The sequence below is a fragment of the Lepidochelys olivacea genome (assembly GCF_965140295.1).
Source record: "Lepidochelys olivacea isolate rLepOli2 genome assembly, chromosome: 1".
NCBI lineage: Eukaryota > Metazoa > Chordata > Testudines > Cheloniidae > Lepidochelys > Lepidochelys olivacea.
Genome location: NC_140411.1, coordinates 287694182 through 287721722, shown reverse-complemented (window position 1 = coordinate 287721722; position 27541 = coordinate 287694182). Strand labels below are relative to the sequence as shown.

General features: G+C 40.3%; 1 protein-coding gene across 1 annotated transcript in view; it reads left to right on the top strand.

Annotated features, from left to right (window-relative positions):
* Positions 1-13625, top strand: part of KCNMB4 (potassium calcium-activated channel subfamily M regulatory beta subunit 4) — a 33718-nt gene extending 20093 nt beyond the window's left edge. Inside the window, exons 2-3 of the mRNA XM_084616901.1 lie at positions 1097-1224; positions 13001-13625. Of these exons, the coding sequence (XP_084473027.1) occupies positions 1097-1224; positions 13001-13169 (297 nt within the window). The 3' untranslated portion in view covers positions 13170-13625. The remainder of the gene's footprint in view (positions 1-1096; positions 1225-13000) is intronic.
* The last annotated feature ends 13916 nt before the right edge of the window (positions 13626-27541 follow it).

Below are 27541 nucleotides of genomic sequence, written 5' to 3'. Positions count from 1 at the left end.
CAGGCTCAATACCCTCTCACAGGAGGGAAGGTAAATAAAAATGTTTCCATCGTTGCTTATGTTAACAAAGCAGTGTAACTGTTTGTAGTGCTAACTTTTGCCTATTGAATTTCGCAAATGAAAGGGTGAATTCTCTCTCTCCTGGATGGATGGGATACCTGTTAATGACTGAAAGAATTATGCTTGTGCCCTGAGATATAAATATTTCTCCAAAGAATAAACAGTGGTACTAATTCTAATAATATGTGTTTAAGGTATAACCGGTATGAAGGGAGGCATTTTGGTTAAATAGGGGGCTGGGAAGCAGGACACTTGGTTCTGTTCCTCTGTGACCTGCAACAAGTCACTTAAGGCCTGATCCAAAGCCTACTAAAGTCAATGGACAGACTCCGATTGACTTCAGTAGACTTTGAATCAGGCATCTGGGCCCTAGTTCAACAAAGCACTTAAATACAGGCTTAAATCAGGTTGACTTCAGTGTGATTTAAGCATGTGTTAAAACGTTTTGCTGAATTGGGATTTTCAATGTCCTGTGCTTGTTTCCTGAAAACCTTGTATCTATTAATGTGGGGTAATACCTATCTTTTGTACAGTATTTTGAGATCTGTTGGTGAAAATTTGCTGTAATAGTGACATTTATTTATTTATTTGTACATTGTTAAATGGAACATGTGATTGTACATGTCATAAAAGTTTGTAATGATTTCTACTTTTCAAAATATCACCCATGAGTACAGCTAGCTAGAACCACCCTGAAAATTAATCCTCTCCTTTTCATCTTTTTTAATTTCAAGATGTGAAACAGTATCATGTTTCCTGGAAGGATAGAGGAGTGTGTGAGAGAGAGCAGGAAGTAGTAAAGTTAGTAAAGCACATAGTAAATCATTCTTTTGTACTGATCATTAAAACATAAATATTGAGCAATTAATGATCAAGGGATGTTCATCTAACTTTTTGTTCCCTTCTGTTTGAAGACTTGCATCCACAGATTCAGTCTTTATCACTATGTGTGACTTTGGTGAGGAAAATCCAGAGAGAATGGTGCCTTGTATTGTTGAGTACAAAAATAATTCCATTTTGGAACCTGTTTTGACAGTGTTCATACATCCCTCCCTGTGAAAGAGAAAATCAGAAGAATTCTGAAATTGTCACACACTGGCAGGAATACTGGAAAGTGGAAGTGGGTTCACAGCCATTTACGTGTTATTTTAACAAGCATCTAAGGTAAGTCACTGCCTACATTTGCAAAACTAGAAATATTTACACAACCTTTCCATCCTCTGCTCTCCATTGGTCTTATTTGAAGCAAAGTATTAGAAAGCCTTCCATTTTGACGGTAAACAATATGTGAGAGAATTCTCATTGCTGGTGAACAAAGTATTTTTAGTTTTTTTGCTGTTGAATTTTTTGTGTGTGTGGCACTGAAAGGCAGTTGCCCCAGAAAAAGTTTCCCTACATTGCAAAAGCTGACTTTGTTTTGCTACCAAAATTGACAAAATCCTTACTTGTAACAAGTTTGTGTTCCTTCCCCAAAGAGGAAGGAATTATACCATTTTCACTGTGAGGAGTTGTGTTCATGGAGGAAATGAGCCTTAGATTTGATTAAGGTTTGTTCACACAACTATCACTTTTCATTCTTTCAAAGTGGAGAGTTGTGGCTTCAGGCAATTCAACTTAGGGAATTATTCTTCTTTCTGGGTGTCTGTGCATTTCCCATTAGCAATAATGGGACTTACACATGTATCAAGGGATAGATAGCTCTCTTAGCTTAAAGCTGTCAACGTACTTCTCCATATATTTTCCCTTCTCAGGTACATGCACTGATTATTGTTGTTCTTCTCTTTTCCTGTTTGTCTGTATCTTTCATGTCATGATGTGTCCAGGAGTAAGTATTATACATCCTTGGTGAGACTGCATCTGTAAAACTGTGCCATGTCATTACCAGAAATGTGTAGCTAGATTGCTCTTCCCTGAATTCCCTCCAATGAAAAATGACTGTATATCTGCTGGGATGGGCATAAGAAAAGATTTGAAAAACAAACAAACAACCTCCCAAGCCTAAATATGAATAGTGTGGCTAAGGCCCTGATCCTGGAAGTGCTTAACCCATGTGCTTATCTTTACTACCATTGGCATCAATGGGGTTATTAACGGGAGTCAAATTAAGCATGTGCAAAGGTATTTGTAGGACCAGGGCCTAAGGGAAGAGGGGGACCCAATTCCATAAATATTTGAAGGGTGTAAACAGCAAGAAGAAGGATGGATGGATTAAAGCAGGATCTATGGATTCAGTTAATGGGCTGGGAATGGGGATCTTGGTCTCAGAAAAGTTGAATCTGTTGGCAGGGGGGAGTTGGTGGCAAAGACAGCAAGAGTTTGTTTTGGCATGGTAGCAAGCCAGGGATTTTTTATGGGTTTGATTCCAACACTGGCTGTGATTGCCATGATACTTCTTATCAGATAACAGATGCAACTAGAATGTATGGAGTGACATTATGTTATCTATGTGGCTAATTTATCTGTAACTTTCTCCAGAGTTGGTCGGTATCAAAGGCCTTTCAGCTGATTCTTTGAGCTGAAGGCGGACCTCCGACTGGAGTGTGCACTGAAGCCAGAGTGCTGGCGCACAAACACCATCGTACTGTGCTATCTCACTTCACTGACTTTCATTACTTTCAAGATTGTTCAGCACTAGGGTGCTGATTCTTAAGATGACTGGGTTTTATATTAAGTTAAACTTTATTGGCAAGTACTAGGGATGCATTTTAGTTTTTTGCCTTTGACATTGCTCTTCTTATTGATTACACAGGAGACAGAGAGCGTGACGGGTTCCACCTGGGGTGCCACCTGGAACTGGGGTACCAGAGGGCTCAGTGGGCTACCCTCAGTGGGGTACCAGAGGGCTCCCTCAGTGGGGTACCAGAGGGCTCCCTCAGTGGGGTACCAGAGGGCTCCCTCAGTGGGCTACCCAGTGGGGTACCAGAGGGCTCCCTCTTACACTGTGCAGCTGTGACAAGCTGCAAGGCCCTCCAAGCTTGCACTTTCACCAGCATTCACACAGATGAGGACACACCCAGCTGCAGTTACATGCAGGCTCTCTAACCACCATCCTCCCAGCCTAGGTCCCCAGAGCAGTACTGTCCTGCCCTGGTCAAATCTGGCCTGTATCTGGGTTTAATACTCTACTTCTCCCTCAGTGTGAAGAGGCCCATGTACACTTGTGGTAACCAAGCTGAGATTTTCCCCAGACACCTTAGTCAAACGCACACTGGTTTGGATTAAAACATAAAATAAATGTATTAGCTACAAAAAGATAGATTTTAAGTGATTATAAGTGGTAACAAACAGATCAAAGCAGATTACCTAGTTAAATAAACAAAACTGCAAACTGAGATATAATATACAAGATAGGTAGGATATGAATTAGCAGTTTCTCACCCTGAATGATAAACACAGTGGCAGATTCTTAAGGCACAAGCTGCCTTTGCTTTGCAGTTTGGGTTTCCCAGGTTTTCATACACAGGCTAGAAATCTCTTTAGCCTGGGCCATCACTTTCCCCAGTTCAGTCTTTGTTCCTCAGGTGTTTCCAGGTGTGGTGTTGTAGGGAGAGTGAGGTACCATCTTGTCATTTCCCTCTTTTATATCTTCTTCCCATTTCCCACAGTTCCTGGTGTAATCCTCGTGCTTGTGTGCATTTCCTCAATAAGCCATTAACATTGTTTGGCCTTTTTACTGTTGTACCTGAAAGGCTGCTTGTGGGTGTTTTCAACCTCACAACATATTCCAGTAACACATACATAGCCAAACTTCATAACTTGACATATGACGATAGCACATACCATCCAACGAGATATTAATGTCGAGCGTATCAAGACTTTTAGAATGATACCTAACAAGGCATACTTTGTGCAAAACATATCCTAATTACATGACAGTGGTGAATAAGGGGGTGCCAGGGTGTCATAGAGAGGTTGACAACAAAGTGGTTTAGAAATGTTCAAATAAACTCACTAATACAGCATTGATCGGATTGCATATCTTTTCATTTAGAGACAGGAACTAGTTTTGAAAGGTCAAATACGTAGAAAGGGAAATGCTTGGTTGGGTATAGTATTTTTAGGTTTTATTTATGTAAATTAAACAGGTTGGGAAGCAGAAAAACACATGAAGAACAAAAAGAAAAACTTAGTTCTTGATTTTAAAATGGGAATGTGTGCAGTTTTTGTTAGTGTTTTTCCCCTCCATGTGTGGAAGAGCTGTTATATGTTGTATGTATATAATATGTGTAAGTACATAGATAATGTGTTGGTAGGTGTTGTCGAAAACACTATACATTTGTTTGTGAGATTCTATACCCCTACACTTTCAACTAAGGTGTGAGAACTTGCAGACCCTCCAAGAGGCCTGCCCGTGGAAACCTGATAAGATAAGACTTGACATCTTCATTTTTCTAATTTTAAAAACAAGTAGAATGCCTGGCACACCCCTTTAAAAAATCTGGTCTTCTTTATACATCCTCAAGAAGCAAAAAGGACACAAGTCCATATTGTGGATTTTCCTTTTTAAACCCTATGTAGATCTCCTTTAAAATATTGCTAGTGTGTGTTCCCACGGATGCAGAGCTCCATGACCTAATGCAACATCGTCAGGTATGGTAGAAGCAGCAGCAGCACACAGTAACATTACATTGCAACACCTGAAAATAAATTCCGAGACTCTCTTTTTTTATTGTCCTGCAAGCCAATTTTGAAGATGTGGGACTGCTGCACAAAAATAAGCATCGTCTTGCACATTGGAAGACTAGTGGCAATGCTGGGGCTAAGGTGATCATATCAAAATAATAGCGACAGACAAAGGAAGAAGATGGTTTATAAGTGTGAGAATAGGTGCTTAGGAATTCATAAGATGCTTCCTTTTCACAATTTGCTTCATTAACATAATGATGCTCATTAACCATGATGTACTTTTCCATTTCAAACAAACAAAAAAAGCCAACTACAATAAACCATTGATCTCTTTTTATTTCTTTCTTTTTTTTACTGCTACTAACAAGTCCTGAAGGGTGTATGTTACCTGTCAGAATATATTGCAATGACCAGTCCTTGTGCTTGGTCCAGTTGGTAGCACCAGTCAGAATTTGGTGCCTACTGTGCCGAGGTAGACAACTGGTGAAAGTAGCAAACTGATATGGATGAGTGGAACTGATCGGGATTTAAATCAGGGAGGATAGCCAGAAGAACAGTCGTCCCACACAAGGAAATAATAGAATAGTGTTTGGAGTTATGTGGGCAACTGAAATATCTGTACTATGTGGGTGATTTTACTATCCCACCTACATATTTAAAGATCTGGAATTAGAAGGGGCAGTTATTTATCACTCTCTTGCTGAGGAGGAGCACCACTATGAGTGAAGGAAGAGATCACCCAGCAAACAAGAGAAGGAGCTGTGTATGTGGGCCACAAACTAAATAGCATGACATAATCAAGACTAACAAGAATCTAATTTCCTCTGTTCTGTTTGATCTCTCTCTGCCTCCCACTACCACGTAAGCATAGCACTTCTCCTTCTCTTCCCATTATTGCCATTCACACCTTATGCATGTCTTTCTGCCTCCACTGCTACCCCTTCCTGTTTAAGAACAAAAGAAACACTAGAAAGGACATACTGGGTCAGACCAATGGTCCATCTAGCTCAGTATCCTGTCTTCCGACAGTGACTGGTACCACATTCTTCAGAGGGAATGAATAGAACAGGGCAATTATGGAGTGATCCATCCCCTGTTAAGCAGTGCCAGCTTCTGGCAATCAAGGTTTAGGGACACCTAGAGCATGGGGTTGCATCCCTGACCATCTTGGCTAATTTCCATCCTTAGAGGTTTTTAAGGCCCGGCTTGACGGTTTGTTAGTCACTAAAATGTACATTCTGTTGGGGAGCCAATTACCACAACAGACCTCTGAACTTTTGAGCCTTGTTCATCGCAACTACCACACAGTTGTACACAAACATATATGGGAATGTGCTTCCATTAGCGAACAAGGCTTTATATTTGTCTGTATCTAACCTACCATCTGATACCTGTGTCTGTGTATCCCATGACCAACTCCATAAGTGTGTAATTTTTTTTCATGATGTTTTCGAGGGTAGCTGTTTTTATTCTAGCGGTGCCTATCTCCTCTCTGGGACCCCAGGGAGGTAGGGAAGCATTACTGTCCCATTTTACAGATGGGGAGCTGGGGCACAGAGAGCCTAAGTGGCTTTCCCAGGGTCACACATGAAGTCTGTGGCTGAGCAAGGAATCAAGCCTAGGTCTCTCGTGTCCTAGACTAATGCCCTGACCTCCAGGCCATCCTTCTTCCCCTATTACAGTATTAGAGCACAGAAAAAATTGCATAAGAAAATTAATAGTTTAAAGGATCAAATCGTCAGTGGAGGGGCCCTTTGAACATTACCCCCCCCCATGACATCTTTTGTCTGTATTTGTATAGCTAGGGAAGTGCATGGGTGTGTGTGTACATGTACACACGCAGGCACATCACTGTCCTGTCAGTGCTCTCCCATCAGCATATCTCCACTTTCCCACTGTACATGCCTTAGAGCCAAAATTTAGGATTTTATGCCAACGTAAAAGAAGTGAGTCGACTCTTGCTGAACCCTACAGTGAGTTGGTGCAGTACTGGGGGTTTTCAGTTCTAATAATTGGTGCAACCATGAGTGCCGCCAGCAGAACCCACTGTAATAAAGCACTGTAGCAAATTGGCTATATCCTCCAAGCTAGACAGGATTGTAAAGTCAGGAGTGGCATTACAAATGTTTTCTGCAAGTAGAGTTTATTACTTATCCTTCCACGTTTATTATAGAATCTCCTATAAGAGGCCCCAGGGATTGTAAACATTTTACTTTCCTCAATCTGCATATGTATTACAAATGTATTAAAACAAACCCCCAAGTCCTTTGTACACACAGCAGATTTATTCAGTGAGTGATAACTGGAATATCTCTGTGTGATAATTAAATAGCCTTTCTTCAAGATTAGTCTCATCCCAGGCTGATTCTGTGGCCCAAGGATAACCAAAAGCGCAGAAGAGGTGAAATTCTACCTTCATGGACAAACCTCAGAACAAATCACTAATGACATTTTGATACTGGATTCATTTGTCTGATTAATTCTGATTGATTCAGATTTTCTTTCTGAACATCGTTGCTTTTTCCCTTATTTGTTTTCCTCTTTTTTTTTTTACATCATATTTTTAGGCTTCAATTATCATGTTTGACTTAAAAATGCAATTTGTTAACAAAAGTCACTGTTGGAGTAGAGCTCCTAAAAGCATGACTCCAGCTTCGAGTTAAATCTTATCCAGCTGGTTCCATGGGGCCAATAGCCTTACCCACACTGAGAAGAACCTAGCTCCAGGAGTACCCCAGTTTGATTTTAGTGGGGCAAGGTATTACTCGGTGCGAGGAGAGCTATCCAAGTTTGGCCCTTAGTGATCAGTTAGCTTGGTCAATTGGCACAGTGTTTTCAGGGTAGGGATCACTAATGCAAGTTTTCAAGTCTAAGGTACACAGTTCGTAAAATCGTTCTATTCCCATTAGTTGCAACATTTCCTCTGTAGTGGAAACTCCATTCCTTTACAGCCACTTTTCGAGGTGCTCTTCCCAGCTGACTTACAAATTCTGGTCAATAAGTCCATTCCTCTCCTTAATCCCTAATTTTGGAGTATTTAGTGGCCCTAGCTGTACCTGGTTGATGACTTTCAAGGTGTGATGGAATGCACCCTTCTATTCACACCCTCCAAATCACTGTAATAGTCTTTGTGCAAAATATGCCTCATAAGGTATCATTTGAAAACTAATAACTTGCTGGTCAGTAATATCATGGTGAAATGTGTGTAGCAACATTATATATAAAGTAACAAACATAAGCTGAAATCATGACTGAATTGTGTTTACCAGACAAGTCTGGGGAGTGGGAAAACCTGTTTCTCAGAGTCTAAGGACAAGCTGACCCCTCTAGCCAGGTGTCATCAGAGCTGATGGGCAGTCACCTGTCAAGTGGCCATTCTTTGGCAAGGAAGGGGGGCAGCAGCAAAGATCTGCATCTTAGAAAACAGCAGCATGGAATCTCTTTCACCACCAGACTCCTTGACACCAACCTCACAGCAGGAGTAAATTTTATCTAGGGTAACCCTCAAGAAAATACATTTCAAAGGGTGACTGAACTATAAAAGCATGGGGCAAAACCACTCCAAGGTATCTTCCCCCCACCCCCTCCTCACCTAGGGAGACACAATAAACAGCTGTTGGACTTTGGCATCAGAATCTGGCCTTAGAGTTTGGTCAGCAGTGTTACTGGAAATACATGGTAAGAAGCCAAGTCTACTTTGTTTAGTTTTAGTATTAGGAAGCATTTTATTTCTGTTTCTCTTGTAACCATTTCTGACTTTAATGCCTTATATTGTACTCACTTAAAAACTGTTTCCTTGTAGTTAAATAAACTTGTTTTATTCTTTAATCAAAGCTAATCCAGTGTTGTGAACTGTGTGAGTAACTCCATTTGTTGTATATTGATCGCCTTAGAAGGCCGACTGACCTAATGTACCTGGGCTGCCCAGGAGAGGGGTGGACAGTGCAGGACACACATTTTGGGGGAAAATTGGAGAGTTGGAGTGTGTTGGCGTCACCCTGCAGGTAGCAACCCAGGCTGGTGGAAGCCAGAGTGTGGCTGGTGTGTTACTGATAGGCTGCTGGGGTCAGCATTGCTGGACCAGGACTGCAGCTGTACACAAACACACTGTGACTAAGTTAGTTAAGTTGTGACCTGCATGTTGTTTGGCTGTTTGTGAGTGGCCTGCTTGGGAGCTACACCACCAAAGCATTGTGAGGTATCCCAGGTTGCAGGGCAAGGGTGACACAGCCCCTCACTGGTCTGGATTGCACCCTGGCATGTCATACAACATGCCTCGCATTTGCAGCTCACAGTCCCATTGACAGAGTGCCTCTATCAGCTTCTCTTTGTTTAGGTTTTTGTGCTGCGATTGGGAATTCTTGCTCTGCTTAGATCTATGAGCTGTTGCTCCTTTTTAAAGTCGTCTTTTGCCCTCATCTTAGTCTTACCCTGGAAAGAAAGAAAAAGGGGTTTTCTCTTTCATTCCGTATTCCCCACCCCCACCAGTGTCAGAACATATGAGGGTCAGCACAGCTGTATCTCTCTGTGAGCCAACACTGTCACCTTGTGCCCACCATTTCCCATGTGTTGGGACTGCAGCCTGACAGGGCCACGCCTTCTGGGAGAAGACGCCGTAGTCTGGACCCCTTTTGACCAAGAATCCCAAGCAGCATAGGCATTAGGCATTCTTCCTTCACTGCCCCTTCATGAAGGCTGAAGGTGGCCTCAGCTCTTTGAGGCAGTCTGAGTGAAATCTCCAAGCAGCCTCAAACGAGAGTGGTAAGAAAACCAGAGTTTTTTGAGACGGGGAAGTCAAATTAAAACCAAAGAAATGTGGTTGTACACCATAAAAACTATTCTTACATGTGTTATAGGAAAATAAGCAAAGTCTTACCTTTCTGGAGGATGTTCTACCTCCCCTGGTACCCTTTTGCAGGCAGCATGTCAGAGGCTATGTCTACGCTGCAAAACGCAGGTGTGATTGCAGCACGTGTAGGCATATCTGTGTTAGTTTTCATTTCGCTAGCATGGGTACCAAAACAGTGTAGATGTGATGGCACAAGCTAGCAATCCAACTACATACTCAGGGTCCCCGGAGGGCTTGTATTCAGATTGGTAGCCTATGCTGAAGCCTGCGTCACCAGATCTACACTGCTACTGTTACTGTTACCTGTGCTAGCTAGATAATAGCTATGCTTACCTTTGCTACAATCACATCTTCGCTCCACAACGCAGAGTACCCAGACAGACAATTTTTTAAAATCTTCCCTCTTGTCGCCATACCCACAACAATTGTTTCCCAGCCAACCTCACATCTCATTTTCAGCGGAACACCCCACACTCATGGGGCCTGTGCCCTTCTTTCTAGCTTCCTGACTATGTTTTTACATGTTAATTGACCCGGGTGGAGTTGCTAACCTGAGTGCAGCTCATTGCTTTGCATCTGAATTTAAAGAGAGGGCTCATGTAATTCTTATAATTCTCTCAGTGATCATTTTCTTCTTTATCAAATATAAAATGGTAGATTCATGTATAAGAATATGATAATATCCCTTTAAATAATTTGTGAGCCCTTTAATGGTGCTCTCTATATTTCCTATTTTAGAACCTTCCAAAAAATCAGTCAGAGCAGCAGTAGCATGTACTTAGGCCTGGCATGTCAGTGTACATGTAGTAAACATGTTAACATGTCATGTCATGTACACAGAAAATTATACAGTAAAAATAATATACGTTTAAAAATAGGACCTCTACTGAGTACTCCAATATCTGATACGTTGCACAGATATTTGGGATTGAAGAAAAAGCTTAGTATGCCTTTGGCTCATTTCCTCTATGGAAAACTTTTAAAAGATCAAGTATAAGACTTGAATATCTCTCTATAATGAATGTTACAATTCATCACTACTGTAATTTGTACAGATGCGTTCCAAATTCTCTGATAGGACACTACTGAAAGGAAGTGGGCTCTCTCTAATTACACCTTCATTGCCCTAACTGAATCCGGTTTTCAAGTTTGCTCGCTCGCTGTTTTATGTATCTTATTCTTTGATTACTACCCACTTTAAAAAAAAAATACTTAGTCTTAACTTCCCTTGCAAGTTGAGAACCGAGAATGGGGATGCTCTTTGTTAACGATTCATTGTCAAATTCCACTCTGTTAGTCACACTCTGGTAGGTACAAAGTGTGACAAAAACAGCATAGTATTTTCTGAGAAAATATTTTAGATTTGTGTGCTATCGTTCAAATATGGGGGGGGGGGGCAGGAGGGGTTATTATAGTTCTAGTAACTAATTTACTGTCTCAGTATGATCCAGGAACACCCAGGAGAGTGCACTTCACTTGCTGTCCTGCTGAATATGCCAAGTTCTTTTGCTGCTGAGGCAGAATCAGGGCCCCATTGTACTAGACACTGTGTAAATGTATAGTGACACAGCCACTACTGTCATGAACTTAAAATCCAAAGGGCTAATATTCAGTGAACTAACCATCTCCCACTGATTTCAATGGGAGGTCCATAGACTCTAGGGGTTGCCATATCAACACAGACTATCCATCATTTAGCCTGGAATTCTGTCTTTCCTGGGATGTTTCAGGGAAGAAAAAAAAGCCATAATATATTTAATGAATTCCACAGTGAGGTATGTGGGGAAGAGGCAAAAAAGTTTCGTCCCGACTCTCCTGACTTTGAAGTTTGTTTATCTTATAATAATCAGAAAGCAACAGTATACCTGGAAATCAGAGGATCAGCAGCTGATGAGTAGGTTTGTAATCCCTGGGCCAGGATCTCCTCTCATTTCTACCAGTCTTCCATCAGTATAATTCCACTGACTTCAGTGAGGGTGCTTCTGATTGAAACCACTGAGGAGAACCATGCCAGCTATATTTAACTCACTGGGCTTAATAACACCAACGTGCAAGTTATTGGTTAGTATTTTAAGCAGAGCACTTTATGGGAAGACAAGCATCAGGTGGCCCTGGTGCTGAGGGGTAATGTTTGAGATGTCCGGATAAAGTCAGAACCAACATCAGTTCAAATCCTTTTCTGGGGTTTGAAAAAGTTCTGTTCCCCTCTGATCGTCATTTGTATGTGTGTTTCTGCACTTTGTGGCTCTGATTGTAAAAACAGCAGAACTGTCCCTGTATCATGAGGCTGATTTAACGTTATTACCATCATTACAGTGGGAGCAGAAAGAGATAGAAATGAGAAAACTTGTCCATAAGATTTCCAGACGAAGTTTTCAGATTTGGGAGGTGCAGATAAACAGCTGATATTTCAGGTGCTTTATCCAAACTGAGTTTCTAAACCTTTTGAGGGTCCCCTATTGGAAATTAACAAACCTGCTACAGACCTGAATACTAAAATGAATTGGTCACTATGGAAATGGAATTGGCCTCTGCCTAGGGTAAAATTTTCAATAGCACCTAAGTTCCGGTGACTTTCGAAGGGATTTAGGCATGTTTGAAAAGTTTACTCGTCGTTTCCATTGGCACTTGTTTTGTTTTCTCTAGCAAACCACAGATTGACGCTACTCAGTATGGCTGATAGAGTCTGCTGCCGTGAAGTCCCGGACTCGGCAATCGTAGCAGTTCAGGAATGAGAAAAAGGCTGTGTCTGTATTCGGAATTTGCCTGGATTCTAGCAATTGATGGCAATCCATAGTTAGGCTGTAGCAAACCCCAATGCAGAGAAGTGGCAGAACTGTGGGGAAAGGGGTTGTACTGGCACAGACCCTGCCTATGTTATATTTGACTGTTACCAATGCTTTGTTTCAAGCATTATAATTCTCTCCAGAGCCCCATGCCCAGTGTGGTAAAAACTAAAAGTTAATGAGTTAGAATGTTTAAATTACACTTTAAAAGTAATTATCTCATTTTGATGCAATTTGACACCTACATTTTAGAGTATTGATGTAGTGTATTAAGTGATCATTTTACTGCTTTTCGTAAATCATGCTCCGATGTTGTCACATTGTGCTATCTTTCACTGCTTTATATGGTAACCTAAAATCCCAGACCATTTTTATCTGATTGGGTTTTTCTCTGCAAAATACTTCAGCTAAAACACCCCGGCAGAATGCCATGAATGTTGATCTTATATTTGCAAATTAAAGCGGTGGATGAAATGGAATGATCCACTTAATCATTTTCTGCCACTGTTACAAATGTAATGCCATATAATAAATTGGTTAGTCTCTAAGGTGCCACAAGTACTCCTTTTCTTAATGCCATTATTGTTTCCAGGTCAAATGCCTTCCATTGAAGGATGAATTGATGCCTGTTTGATATATATATAATTTATTCCTCCTTTCTTTCCTCCTTCCTTTACAGACCAGATGATGTGCTGCTTAGGCGTACCCACGATGAGACGGTCCTCTTGCATTGCTTTCTCTGGCCTCTGGTTACTTTCCTGGTAGGAGTCCTAATTGTGGTCCTGACAATCTGTGCAAAGAGCTTGGCCGTTAAAGCCGAGGCAATAAAAAAGAGGAAACACTCATAAATGGAAAAGTCACTGAAGGAAAGGGAAAAAGTTGTAAGAAAGTCGAAAGTGGCAAATTGGATGCACCTACATGTCTAGGGCACCCAGACAGGCCCGTTGCCAGGGTTTTGTCAAACTTTGGTGTTGCTGATGCCTGAGGATTATTCTTGGGGGACAGCTTTATGAAATGTCAACTAATTGCTTCTTCTGCTATGACAGTAAACAAGAATATTCCACTAAAAGATTCTAAACTGCACCAAATATGCTGTACTGTATTAGACTAAACTTGAACAATGGCTAGTTTATCCAGGTCTTAGTTGTACTGAGGGACGATATCAGAAAACCCGAAAGGTGGTGAATTTCATCTTTGCAAAACAATCTTTGTTGTTAGTATTTGGTATTCAATATTTAAAATATTATTTACTTTATCATAGACTGTATTTCTGAAATAATAAAGGATGTCGGTTTTGGTTTTTACCTTTTCTCAATTCAGTTTTTTTAATGTAAAGTTCTAAAGTAACATGTTCCACTGATTTTATTTTTTTTCACTGTGCTGGAGAGTTTCATTTTGAAATTGACACTTTAACCTGGGTCTAGACAAAATTCTTCTTTCATCCTCGGTTGTTTATCTTGCAAAATATTAAGATCTCTGAGGAATTTTTCTCTTGTAATTGGAAAACAAATACTGATTTTTATTTGAAAGAGGCAAACAATGCTGGGAATAATCCTATTGACTCAATAGCATTCAGTCCTTAGCAGTTCTATAGTATTCTGTTAGCGTTATCAGCTTCACAAAGTGGTGATATAAACCACACACACATCGTTTTGTAGTAGAGATCCCGCTAAGATGCTGTGTGACACTTCTAATCACATACTTAAATTAGAAAGTTCTATGAGCCATGGAGTCGCTTTACACCACTTTGTTCAAGTGATGGTTACAAGAATAAGATCTCTACTTTTTACAGGCCCTTAGTGCATGTAACTAAACTACCATAGTCACAATCACTCCATTGCTGTGTACAGCGCTAACAGTCTCAGCAAAAGGATGTTTTTCAACACCAGAAATAAGATGTACTAGTAACTGAATAACTCAGTATCTACTTTCCATATCTTACCCTGCCATTTCCAACTTCCAGCATCGTAAACCTCAGGGATATTTATCCTAGTCGGGTTAGAGAATAAACATAGGAGGCACATTTTAGTTCAATGCAAAGCTGTCTCTGCCTTTGTCACAAGTCTTATTAATGAGATCCCACTTTTCAGTATGTTTCTGATGTACATCATATGATAATATAGTATATTTTTAACCTTCGTTAACAAGTCTGCAACTCTAAACCCGCTCTTTATTTTTTTAATCTCTATCATTCTTAGTGTTGATTTAAAAATCTAATTTGTTGCTTCCGGGCTCATCTGACAATTATCCATAGAAATGTTTCCCCAAGAAAAAGCAAACTGGACTTTAAACCCTAGGAAACGTTCTGATGACATAAGGTGGTTTCCATTGTCTATTATCCTTTCCGTGGTTATTGTACAGATAATCAAATATTCAAATGCTTTAATAGCTTTTTATTTTGGAAATTGGCATACAATGGGGACAGCATGGGGTAGGACCCACGGCTGTGATTTAGGAGGTCTGCAGTCTGTTCCTAGTTCTGCCACTGCCCTGGTGTATGCCCTCCAGGATGTCACTTAATCTTTTTGTGTCTCAATTTACCCATCTGTCAAATAAGGATAATTTTACACTTCTCAATAAAGTGCTTTGAAAGCTAGGAATGAAAAGTGGTACATAAATGGGGTATCCATAATTCTCTGCTCAAAGGCTCAGTCACCAGGAAGTACACCTTTTGTCATCCTTCTCCTCTGGGTACAGTCTGAGTCGGAGGTTGTGATTTTTTTCAAACTGCCTATGGAAGTTTGGCATCTTTTGACAATACAAGCCTGCAGAGGACGTAGCTTTCTATTCAGCGACAGTGTCTAGACTCCACGACCTCTGTTTCATGTTTTGCAATCCTGTTGCCTTAGCAACACGCTACCTTAGCAACAAACTGAGCCATTCCATGGGTTTTATGGTCACACTGCAAATCAGAGAAAATTGCTGTCTTTGGGCAGGTTTGCCATTTGAGTGAAACAGTGGCAAGCCCGCTTTCTATGTTTCCATTGACCCCCACTGGGCACGACTCACTACAGGCAGTCTGTATAATCTTTATTCGACGCACATTAAAATATCTTTGTTTTTTTCCAAAGAAGATAGAAAAATTTGGTGAGATTCATCCAGGGTTTGAGGCAGCAGCTTGGTTCTCATAAATCCAGATTAACTAAATCCTCTCTATCTTTGCTTTGAAAGCTCTTGTGACTGAATTGTGTGGCTGATTCCCTGAGTAAAGGTAAGGAGTGACTTGAATCCCTGTAGTCAAACCTAGTTTGTTCGAACATCATAGCTGTAAACCTGCTAGAATTGTGATTTGTGGACACCACTGGGAGTAAATCACAGTTCTCAGGATGATACTAAATCACCTTTCATCTTGCAGAGCAGTTGCAGCATGAGTAAACATAGCGAATTCAATTGGAAAGCAAAGAAGGACAGTAAGTATCTTTCCAGCATGCTCTACAGGCTGTGGAATAGACGAGGACATCATTAATTCTATCACAGCCTTTGCGTTGGTGATATAGAAATTTCCAGCTAATCCCTACTCTTGATGACAGCTTCTCGGGGTTTCCTACCTTAAGATTGTTTTATTGATTCCCTATTGGCTTAATATATTTTCCAATACTTGTTGCATATTGTACCAGAGATCTGCTAAGAAAGCGTCGCATTTTAAGCAGATCAGACTGGTCTGTGTTCTCCATTTCATTCCATATTTATATTGCCACTACTTGGAAGGACTCTCTGTTTCATCATGCTCTCCAGTGCACAGCTTTATTAAAAAATGTGCATTCTCTTTCATGTGCACCAGTTTGTTGATATAATATTCAAATCCAGTAGCTTCTTGTGCTTATTTGAAATTATTTGAACATTGTTTCTTTGAGTCCACCTTCTCGGACATTGTGTTTGCCATGTTTTTGTAGTTGTAATGAATTAATAAACATTCAGGGGTGGATTAGAAAAATTAACTACTACGTTAAGAAGCTTAACTCAATTTACATGAGCAGGAAAGGCACTTCTGATTCTGTCTGCGTAGCATTCAAAAGTAAGCACACACACTTTATAGTGTAAATATAGCCCGTTGTGAGTAAATTGTGTGTTCTGTGCAAAATTGGTTGGAATTTGAGAGCTATATTTCCACAGTCTGTCTCATTAAGGCTGGTCCTCTGTTCACAAGTCAGCTCTGGTGAGCCAGCGGGAGTTTGAGCTACTTAAGCAGTGGTCTTTGTGAGCTTTGTTGCCTTGGGTTGTTACAGGGTTACCAATAAAGAGTTCCGGTTTAAACAATATTCTGATCTCTTGAGTGTAATCTCTGGTGAGGGAGAACTTCACTAAAGCTCACCAGCAGAAAAAAAAAGTGGCATACACCAAAGGCCTGAGCCATAGCCCATTTCAATGGACTCTGAGCTGGGCCCTAATCAACCAAAATGTGATAGCCAAGCATTACAACAAAACAGTCATTTGGATACTCCTACCTTGGAACTTCACAGAGCTGGTTAATTCTTTTAGTGAGAATTAGACACCATAAAGATGACATGACTGGATTTTCTCAGTTTCTAATGCTGTGGAAGTATAATGGAATTTTTAAACCTGCACTTACCTCTTTTATCCTCTTGTAGCCCTTTGCCTCAGCTCCAGACATACAGAAGCTATCCTTCCAGTACCATATATGTATACCTACAACTGTGAGGCATATCAAACAAATCTCTGCTTTTGGTACAACGAAGGGTCTATATAGCTTGCTTATCCTCCAGCGTCCAGATGACAGAGCAAAAGGAAAGCTCTTGGTTTAATAAGTGAGATGCCAAAGGGAAAAATACATTAAAAGTCTTTAAATCCCTAGCAAATGGACCATTCTTTATAGCGATTAAATAAACTTCAAGAAGTGCAAGTCCCTGGCAGCAAAAGATGTAATTCCTATTCATGACACACAGAGTAATGGATGTATTTTAAATGTATACCAGTGAGGGAATAATATAGATGCTGGGATAGTGTGGACTGCATGTTTATAAAAGGAGTGGATTGCTAAAGGATCTTTTGTCAATATTGCACATACATGTTTTTGAATAACAAATATCCATTTTTGCAAACTTTTACCTGTCTACAAATATTTGAGGGACCGAGGTGAAACAGAAGGAATTATCTAGAATGGTGCAAAAAGCATCAGGGAGGGGTTTATAATAAGTAACCTGTTAGACTGTGAAATAGTTTCCCAAGAGAAGCAATGGAAGCTTCATTGCTGAAGTCATTTAAAACATAGGGTAGGTTTGCTTCCATATTTAATTTCCATGAAAATCAGCAGTCCCTTTCCTCAGCATGGAGCAGCTGCCAAGCCTCTATTAAACTTAAAACAAAAGCGTTCCCTAATTTTGCCATCTAAAGAAGTTGTTAAGATGATATGTCAGACTAACTATCATCTGTACCCATGAAAAGCATAAAAAACATGAGCAAGAAAACCTTGGAAAGAATGATTGTGCAATCAATCAAACAGTCTTGGAAGATCACAGCCTTGCTGAATGGCTCAGACTGGAAGTTTACAATTAACTGGGAGAGGGTAGGGAGTGTACCATGTGAAGCGATGTTCTCATATAAAAGCGATTGCCTACATGTGCAATGTTTGATTCACAGTTTTATCATTCTAATGGAGGTTTGCAATCTCATAGTCCAGAAAACCACTTTCTATTCATTATGCATACATCCTGTAGATTTTAAAAGCTAATGAGAAAAGTAAATAGAATTACTCATCATACTGTATAACTGTATGTGAAATAAATATTTTAAAAATGCACAACCTATTTCCAAAGAGTCTGTAATGCATAGATTAATCATCCTGAAAATAAATTTCCCAGAAAGGAGACTGACTACTAGAAGCTTCTCTGGTACTGTTTATATAAAGGGTAATTTGCTGAGGAAGAGTCTTTAATTTAATAATATACAGCAGTATAAAATATATGCCAAGCTCTTTCATAGCTTTTTGGCTTATTCCAGCTTTGAGTTTCATTTGTTGCTCTCCAGAAATAGTATAGGAAAATCAATTCTCACAAGCTGGTTCGATGTCACATACTAGCTTTCACCAACTGACATGTTTCCTAGGCAAAGCAATTTAAATAAACAGAGTTCTTGTAGTTTGAAGAGAGTCTCAGAAGGACCAGTTCTCAAAGGAAGTTAGTGCGTTCATTTTGATCTCAAAATCCAGGAGTGCCAAAGCAGGGCTGTTCAGAGACCAGTGAAGTTTCCCTGTCTTTTTTCAGAGTAGCAGCCGTGTTCGTCTGTATTCACAAAAAGAAAAGGAGTACTTGTGGCACCTTAGAGACTAACAAATTTATTTGAGCATAAGCTTTCGTGAGCTACAGCTCACTTCATCGGATGCATTCAGTGAAAATACAGTGGGGAGATTTATATACACAGAGAACGTGTAACTGCAGCCTGAGGACAAATCCAGATTGGGGGGTGTTCTTGCTGGTAGGCTGAAATAAGAAGCAATTTCTAGTCCTTTTTCAGGGAATAAGCAAATATTACAGATTTATATATATAAATTCATATGCACGCTTCTGGCTCTTGACAAGAGGCTAATATGCAAAGCCTGGGCCCCTCTACAGGCAGTTTGTGGGACTGCAAGCTGAGTTTTGCAGATTAGCCGTTTTAACACATGGCTATGACTTTCTTTGATTTTGCAGGATAGTATTTGCCAGCTCAGCCAAGCTTATTGTTGCCATTGTGAAATTTGCACGTTAATTTTTGTAACTGCGTGCCATAGGAGCAGTACAGTTTACATTACATACCAAAGAGAGATTTGATGGAACAGTGGCAGATTATTGAGTTCTGGGATAAAAGACTGGAAAATGGGATTGAGGTAGATGATCTCAGAGATCTTTCCAGTGCCCATTGTGAGTGAAAAAGGAAAAACTGATAGTTGAGGCCAAACAAAGACTGTATCAAAGGTTGAGAGAGGGAGATTTTGGAATCACTGAGCACTGGAATGTCTGCTTTGGTGAGAGGAGACTTAAAATTGGAGAGCAACCTCAAGTTCAAAATTGACTATGCTTGTTAAATGATCCCGGAAGGGAATAGAGCACAAGGTTTCTCTTAACTCCAAAATATCTGACAACTACTTCCAGTTGAATAATAACAAAGGAGACTGATACTGTGAAGCAAAGAGAGAGAGTAAGGATAAAAAAAGAAACATTAATGAACTGAAGTGTTGTCATGATGACAATGGAACAAACTGACACTGCTCATTTTCTGATGAGAGAATGTAATTGATGTAACCTCCTGTGAACCCTATAATCCTAGAATGATAAAGCCTAAAAGCAGTTAACCAAAGTCAGGCCAAGAAATAACTGATGTAGGCTAGAACCTTGCTAAATTTTGTTTTGAAAAACTAGGCTTCTGTTGGTAGGAATGTGTCCTCATGAGAGAGCAATCCGAAAGAGAACCCCATACTAGACATGGAGGAGAAGGATAGAGCTAAATGAGAATGCAGTTAAGACTTCGGGGCATCAGGACAGCAAAAAAGTAGACTCACTGCTAGCCCAAAGGGCTAAGGACTATACAGAGGACTTTTAGATCGGTGAGAAAAGAAATGCTAGAAAGGACATGGGCCCATTAATAAATGAACGCGATGAAATCCTGAATGACATTAAAATGGCTGAGCTATTGAACTAATCCTTTAAATCAGTCTGTTTAAGAAAACAGGCCTGGACAGTCAGGAATTCATGAAAAGCTTGTCAACAAAGCTGTTTATAAGCAGCAGAGAAGACAATTGAATATAGACCAGTCAATAAATCAGATGATATGCATCCCAGATTGTGAAGATTTCCTAATAAATAGACTGAACCCTTGATAATCGGTTTTGAAAAGTCATGAAAAATTGGTATCAGAAGAAAGGAAAAATGAAAATGCAGTACCAACATTAAATCAATCCCTCCAGATCTAGGAAATCTAGCTTCAATCCTTATTAAAATGATGGACCATATATAATTAATCTGAAAATACCTCGAGGATAACAGAATCAGAACCAGCAATGGCATGGATTTATTAAGAACAAATATTGTCCAATAAACCCGATTGCATTTTTTACAGCCAACCTGGAGAATAATGGGACTACAGATGAAGTAAAACAACTAGCATTGTTTTCTGTGGCTCAAAATCTCATTTGAAAAATTAATTCAAATCGGGTTGGCTACGAGCAATGAAAGACAGAGTTCTGGCTGAAGAACTGTCAACACAAAGCAATAATAAATGACAGTACATCAGCTGCATTAAGGTGTGTGGTGAAGTGCCTCAGCAGCCTTTCTTCATTATATGAAAGGCAACAGAAAGAGCCAATTAATTGCATGTTTAAAGTATACAGAATCTGGAGGAGTTATGAACATCAAAGTGATAGACAATACAAAGGACACCACAACAGGTTAGAAAGAGGAGCAGGAGATAAAATGTGTTTTATATCTTGAAAAATATAAGCTAATAAATTAGAAGTGTTGGAGGAGAGATACAGCAAATACAGACGCAGTGGGAGGAAGCTACTTGGAAGGCAGAGATGCTAAAAGAAGAGCCACGACTGATAGTAGACAGAAGAGTGATTATGGCACAAAGCTAAATTATACATTGTTTTGATGTAGAAGAATTGGTGTGTAGGACTGAAATCACCCATTTCGTGGGAAACCAAGTCGCCTTTCCAGTATATCTGCATATTTTATTAACACCTTAACACTTACAAATTTGAAAGCATTTGGATTTTTCTCTTCTTTTTATTTGGAATATGAGAAGGACTCAACCTCAGCCTTATAATGGGACCATGGAAGCAACCTTAACTCCATAATCAAATAGCAAACGCCTGCAGAGTCAGGCCTGGAATCTTGGTCCTCTAGCAACCAAATCAAAGGCTCTTCTTACACCTTGCGTTTAAGACAGATCTCTGTTAACTGTCACCTGTAGAAGTGCTCTGAATTTGTTTCTAATCTGCAACAAGCCACTAGAGGACAACATATTTATATAGGTGTGAAATTCACCATGTACAGAGGGCTAACACAAGGCTTACATCCTACTTAAGCCCTGCTTACACTTTTAAACAGAGAATAAAGTGGGAATAAGTGATGCATAGACTTTGTACTGGCCCTTTGCACAGCAGTGAATTTCATCCATAATGATTGCTCCTGCTCCGATTGAACTCAATGGCAGAAAACTCCCAAGTGACATCCATGAGTTCAGAACTGGGTCTCTAGCTCCCACTGAAATCAGCTAAGCTGAAAACTATTCACAAAAAGAAATCATTAATAACTTTGCTTGATTATAACCTATTTTCTTCATTTACAGTAGATGCAGGAGTTGTCAAGGAGTTTTCACTATGTGGGAAGTTTGAGCAGTAACAAGTCATTTTGGGGCAAAACTGAAATACAGAAAAGTTAGACAATCAGCATTTCCAATCAGAGTTATATTGAATGACCAATTACTCAAAAATGGTTTGTTCCTGCAAAGTTTTAAGAAAGTTTCTCTCTTTTTGCCTTCAGAGTAAATGTGATGGTTTACAGCCCATGCCAAACTGATACATGTGCCAACATAGGACTTTATAATGGAAGCTGGTTGCAACTTTAACTATGTCTCTTAATTATATAGATTGAGAATAGTCTCATTTCCTTCCTTCATTTATAATGCACATACTTTCCCCTTTCACTTTGTTGTTTCTTTCTTAATCATACTGATGACACACACTGAATGGCGTGGCAAAGATTTACCAAACTCCTCCTCATTCTGCATTCATCTATACTGAGCTCTGTCTGTCTCGATAAGTAGCTGTTAATCATCTAAGGGCTGGTCTTCACTACAGGGATCGATGCTGCTGCAATCAATGCAGCAGGGATAGATGTAGCAGATCTAGTGAAGACCCACTAAATCGATGGCAGAGTGTTCTCGGGTTGATCCCAGAACTCTAGCTCTCAGAGAAGAGTAAGGGATGAGCATCTCCTGTCGACATAGTACCCTGGTGTCTTCACTGCAAGTCGACCTAAGCTACATCGACTCCAGCTATGTTATTCACATACCTGGAGTAGCATAATTTAGGTCGACTTACCCCCATAGTGAAGACGAGCACTAAGACATTCTGTACCGAGTTGCGTTCCTCCTCATTGTATTGTTCCTCTATCAGCCATGTCTGTCTAATAATCTTCTTCCCTTAGGTTATGTGTTCTAGGTTGGTTATCAAGATGGCTGAGATTTTAGTGATGTTTCAGAAAAAAAAATCAAACATCGAATTAGTGATTCTTTTTTTAATTTGCAAAATAATCTATTTTAACTGATCCATTTAAAATTCAATGCAAGCGTTGTGCTTCACTGGCTTGCAGCGTTCGCAGACTGAGTCAAATGACGGCGTTGGTAATATTAATTACTGTATCGCAAAGAAATTCTGATAATTTGGCTCCCTTTAAAAAAACACCTAATCTTGATTTAAAGAGGCCCTGTTACTACCATGTGACACTTCCCAGGGGTACCCAGGTTTGCAAGGCATCTTGCTACACCCTGCCTTAGCGTGAGGAAGCTTTGTGTGTGTGTCAGCCTCCCAACTCCAGCAGCCACAGGCAACACAAGCACATGTGGGCTGAGCGGTCCCTCTGCAGGTTAGCAACTGGTGCACCTGAACCCCTGAGCCCTCCGAGTGTTGCTGTGGAGTGTCCAGCCCATTCCACTGGATACCTGCACTATTCACAGATGTGCTGCTCCCAGAGGAGCAGAACATCCCAGCTTACCAGTTTCACCTTAGAGCACAGCTCTGTTTAACACAGCATTTTAAAAATGTATGTGGCTTTGACTTTGAAACACCAGTGTTCATAACACTGGCCAGTGGGGCAATCACAGTCTCATAGGGAATGAAGACAGCATGCTTCCTTTGCTTTTGTTTTATTCCCTTCTTACCATTCGGTCTCATGCTGCCTTTGCTTTTTTGTCTAATGATGTTTTTTACATGCACTCTATGACTCACACATTTGTCTGTTATCCCTTTTCTAAACATCTGCTGTTATTTAGCTTAGCTGTTAAACTCTCTCTGCATATGAGCCTCTTTGAGACTGAAGTCAGCTTAGCTCCATCTATGCTAGGAAACTGACTTGCTGGTGATAATGGTTGTCAATAGTGGGTCCCACCTAACTCATGGACATTGTTTTAACTACTGGTGTAGAGAGGGCAGAGAACAGTTTACAGCACCATTTCAGACTTGTGCAAATTGGTTGACTGTAGTGGTGCGGAAAAGAGCTTTGGCCTATCTATATTCTCAACCCTGATTCTGGAGGACCTGGTGCTGATAATTCATGTCAGCAAGGGGTCCGTTTCCTAGACCGTGAACCTGGTAGACTTTTTTTTCTTTAATTTTCCACCAGTGCTGCAACTGGTACAGCCCCATCAGTGGTGGAAGCCTGGCTGGCTCACCAGCATTTTAATCTTCGTGGTTAGGTCTAGCTGACAAGGTGTTTTAATGCTGGCAGATACGGGTAACTGGTTTACGCTGGGTCACCTGCTGTTGCTCTCCCCAGTGGAACTACTCCAGTGCTCATACATGTAAAGAAAATCTGTCTAATGTCAAGAAGAGCTTAGAGTGGGGGGGAACTCTTTTATATGCAATATGGTACCAATATTTAGAGGTCTCTAGGCTTTCTCTATGCACGGAAGAAAACAAACAGTAAAAGAATAGTTGCAATAAATATTTATGAATTTATTCCTAATGAATTTCAGCTTCAGAATTTAAAAGCTGATGGAGGACCCAAGGAATTTCCTGTCTCACCTTGATATCTGTACTGTGGCTTCTCCCACTTCATATTATTTGTCCTCACTTGCTGGGCCTTTCCCTGGCTTTCCAGACTTGCACATGGTTTGTCCTTTGGCTCACCGATCTCTTGCTTTGAGAACCAATTTCCCTCTTTGTCATGACATCTGCCATGTCTTGGATGTCAGGATCGAATTCAAGCTTGGACCCTTGTTTTGTGCAGTCAGAACAAGATTTGCAACAGTACTCTGTGAAATGTGTGATTGATTATTTAGTTCTGAATACCAGGTTGGAGGCTCAAGGGCTATTAATTTTCTCTAGCAGACAACCATCACATAAGCAGCCTTTAATAAGCAATTCATTCTAGGGCCATATACCAACCAGATCGGAGTGTGTGGCCTGCAATAAAACTTTAAAATACAACATTACTTTGTGTAGCATTTTGCATACCATCTGGTTTCCAAAACGCTTTCCTGAGTTGCATAATTTAATTATACAGTTAAGTAATAGAGAAGGAAAGAAACTGAGGAGGTGTAGGTAAGGGAATGTTTGTCTGCTGTATGTGTGTGTAATTATATATATATATATATAACATTGTGAGTCAAGTTCTTCCCTTGGATGTGCATGCAAACGGATTTGAAGTGGTGATCTAGCAGCAAAATAGGCCATCACCCATTTATAATCTTCTGATGGATACAGTCCCCCCAAAAATATAGTTTCTAATCTGCAGTTTAAAATATTTTTGGTCAGATTCCCAGGTGTGTCAGAGTGTGGCTTGGTGCGCTTGGGGTTGAGGGGCATAGGTGGCTTCACAACACCCTTTGGCCTCCCCAATCCTTCCCCAATTTTCTTACCCTCTCATGTGTGGTGTTCTGGCTTGCAGTTCACACGACGGCTGCGTATTCCTTCCATAACCAATTGTCACTTGTATGCAAATTCCTCACTGCTTCACAGTCACCATTCTGATTAGCAAATACATGCAAATTAGTGGGCGATCACTGTTCTTTTATTCTACTTGTATTTTTAAAATCTGCTATTTTCATTCTTTGCAGAAGGGGACGGTTCCCCTCCCACTCCTCCGCCTCTTGGTCCATTTGCCCTCATGTATTTATTATACCCTTCTGTGTTCTGTCTCTTTCCCCACTTGCCTATTTAAATTATAAGCTCTTCAGGGCAGGGACCCTCTCTCACTCTCTGTTTGTACATTGGCTAGCACAGTGGGGCCCCAATCATTTTTTGGAGCCTACCATGCTACAAATAATAATATGTATGTGCACAGTAGTTCTATACACTAGGGGACTTTAATTGAAAAAAACTAGTTTCCCCCACTTTCTGGTTACCAATTGAGGGCCCAATCCTGCATCCACTGAAGCCAATGGCAGTTTTGCTATTCATTTCAATGGGAAGAGAATCAGAGCTGAATTGCATATAGTCATTGGGGTTTTGTTGGTAATGCCAAAATCACAGCCAGTGCTGAAATTTCAGTAAAAACACATTCTCCGTGGCCTTGGGTTGTGTGTTACATATTATTTTTAATTGTTCATGCTCTTAGTTTAACTGTTTTGTTACGTTGTATTGATTAGTGAAGAAATCTTAATCAAAATGTCAATTTAAGTATTGTTGGTGGAGGTGCTTTGGGGCTTTACGCTTTGTCCTTTACTTGCCTAACCTCTCCCATCCTTGTAGTTCACAGGCTCTCTCACTGAGCTCCAAATGAGGTATTTCTAACCATGAATAAGGGTGGCAGAATTAGGCCCAAAATTTCCTGATTGTTGCACTTTTCCTCACGTGGTCCCTACTTCAACAAGGCATTTAGGCCTCGTCCCACTGAGGCAAATAGAAATACTCACATGTTTAAGAACTTGTTAAAAAAAGGCTGTGATGGGTTTTCTACTCTTCCTATTGCTGTTTCCAACACTGTAAAGAGTGAATATTATTCCCTCCAAGTTAGGCCAGCTGTTGAGGAATGCTGCACATCCTCAACTCTCATTTAAAAGTCAAGGGAAGTTGAGAGAACTCAGCATCTGCTTCCACAAACCAAGGTTTTTTTCCAGACAAAAGAATTAATAATGATGAGGCTGCTGCTGTGCTGAGACCACAGGCTAACCTGCTGACCGATTGTTTCCTTGTACTCCCCAGTTGGTCTATCTATATCCTTCTTTTGTCACTTATACGTAGATTGTAAGCTCTTTGAGGCATGGTCTGTTCTTTTGTACAGCACCTAACACAATGGGGTCGAGGTCCATGACTGGGCTCTTAGACACTATGATAATATAAATCATAACAACACCACCTGGATGTAGCAGGCCCCATGTTTGGCATTACAGCTGATTTGAATTTTTTGCCAGTTTGGTGAAAATTTTGACACTTTTAATGGAAATTTTCCAACCACCTAGAGAAGTGCAGAGCAAATAGGAGAGGAAAAAAATGATGCACAAGAATTTGTCACATGGTCTAACCAGCTCTAAGGGGAATGATGTGCTATTATAACACCGACAGACCGCAGTCGGTGGGATTGCACCTGGGACCTCTGGAGCTTAGTACATGATCCTCTACCACATGAGCTAAAAGCCAACTGCCTGTTAGCTGAGGCTGTAGAGCAGATTCATGAACCTCTCTATCTAAGTGGTCTTGGTGCCACTAGATGGGACAGAACACCACACCCAGGACGTGTGTGGGTTATACTATAGCAGGGTCCTTTGATATTTTTAGTTCTCCCCAACCTTTCTTGTGTGGATTCAATTTCTGTTAGCTCATTTGCTAAATGTCTGATACTCAAAAAATATTTTTCTTTCTTTAGATACAGGGATAAGCTAACTGTATGGTTGCATTTATCATATCTTGAGCCCATATTCTCTCATGTTGTTTGATGCTTGAATAACATTCTTTGTTACCTCTGTGTTTCTTCAGTTTTACCTAGTCTAAAATAACACTAGTGAAATCACTGTGACAGGCAATTAAAATGCCCCCAGATAACATGTGAACTTGTTTCTCTCTCTCCCTTATTTGCATTTCATTTTCCTTCCCTTGCAGTGTGCGGCATTTGAGAAACTTTATTTTATTTTTCTGCATTTAATTATTTTTTAGTAATTACTTCTACAGTATAGCTCAGCTTACACTGAGGTATATTCTGGTACCATTACTACACAGTATATGATATGTGTTTGCTTCTTCAGGAAGGCGTTCGCTTTCCCCTCTGTATTGCTACTAACCCCCTTGCACTTTTCATATTTCCCTATTCGCAGTAGGATAGGAAATAAAACCAAATTGCTTTTTCTGGCCACCATCCTGTTCCCATTCACGGCAATGGATGTTTTGCCACAGGGCCCTGTGCTGCTCCCCCAGCGTCTGTTTATAAAAGCTCTTCAGAAGATCTTCATATTTTTAATCTATTAAAATTTTCAAAGGGAACTAGGGATGTTTAGTCTACGGAAGAGAAGAATGAGGGGGGATTTGATAGCTGCTTTCAACTACCTGAAAGGGGGTTCCAAAGAGGAT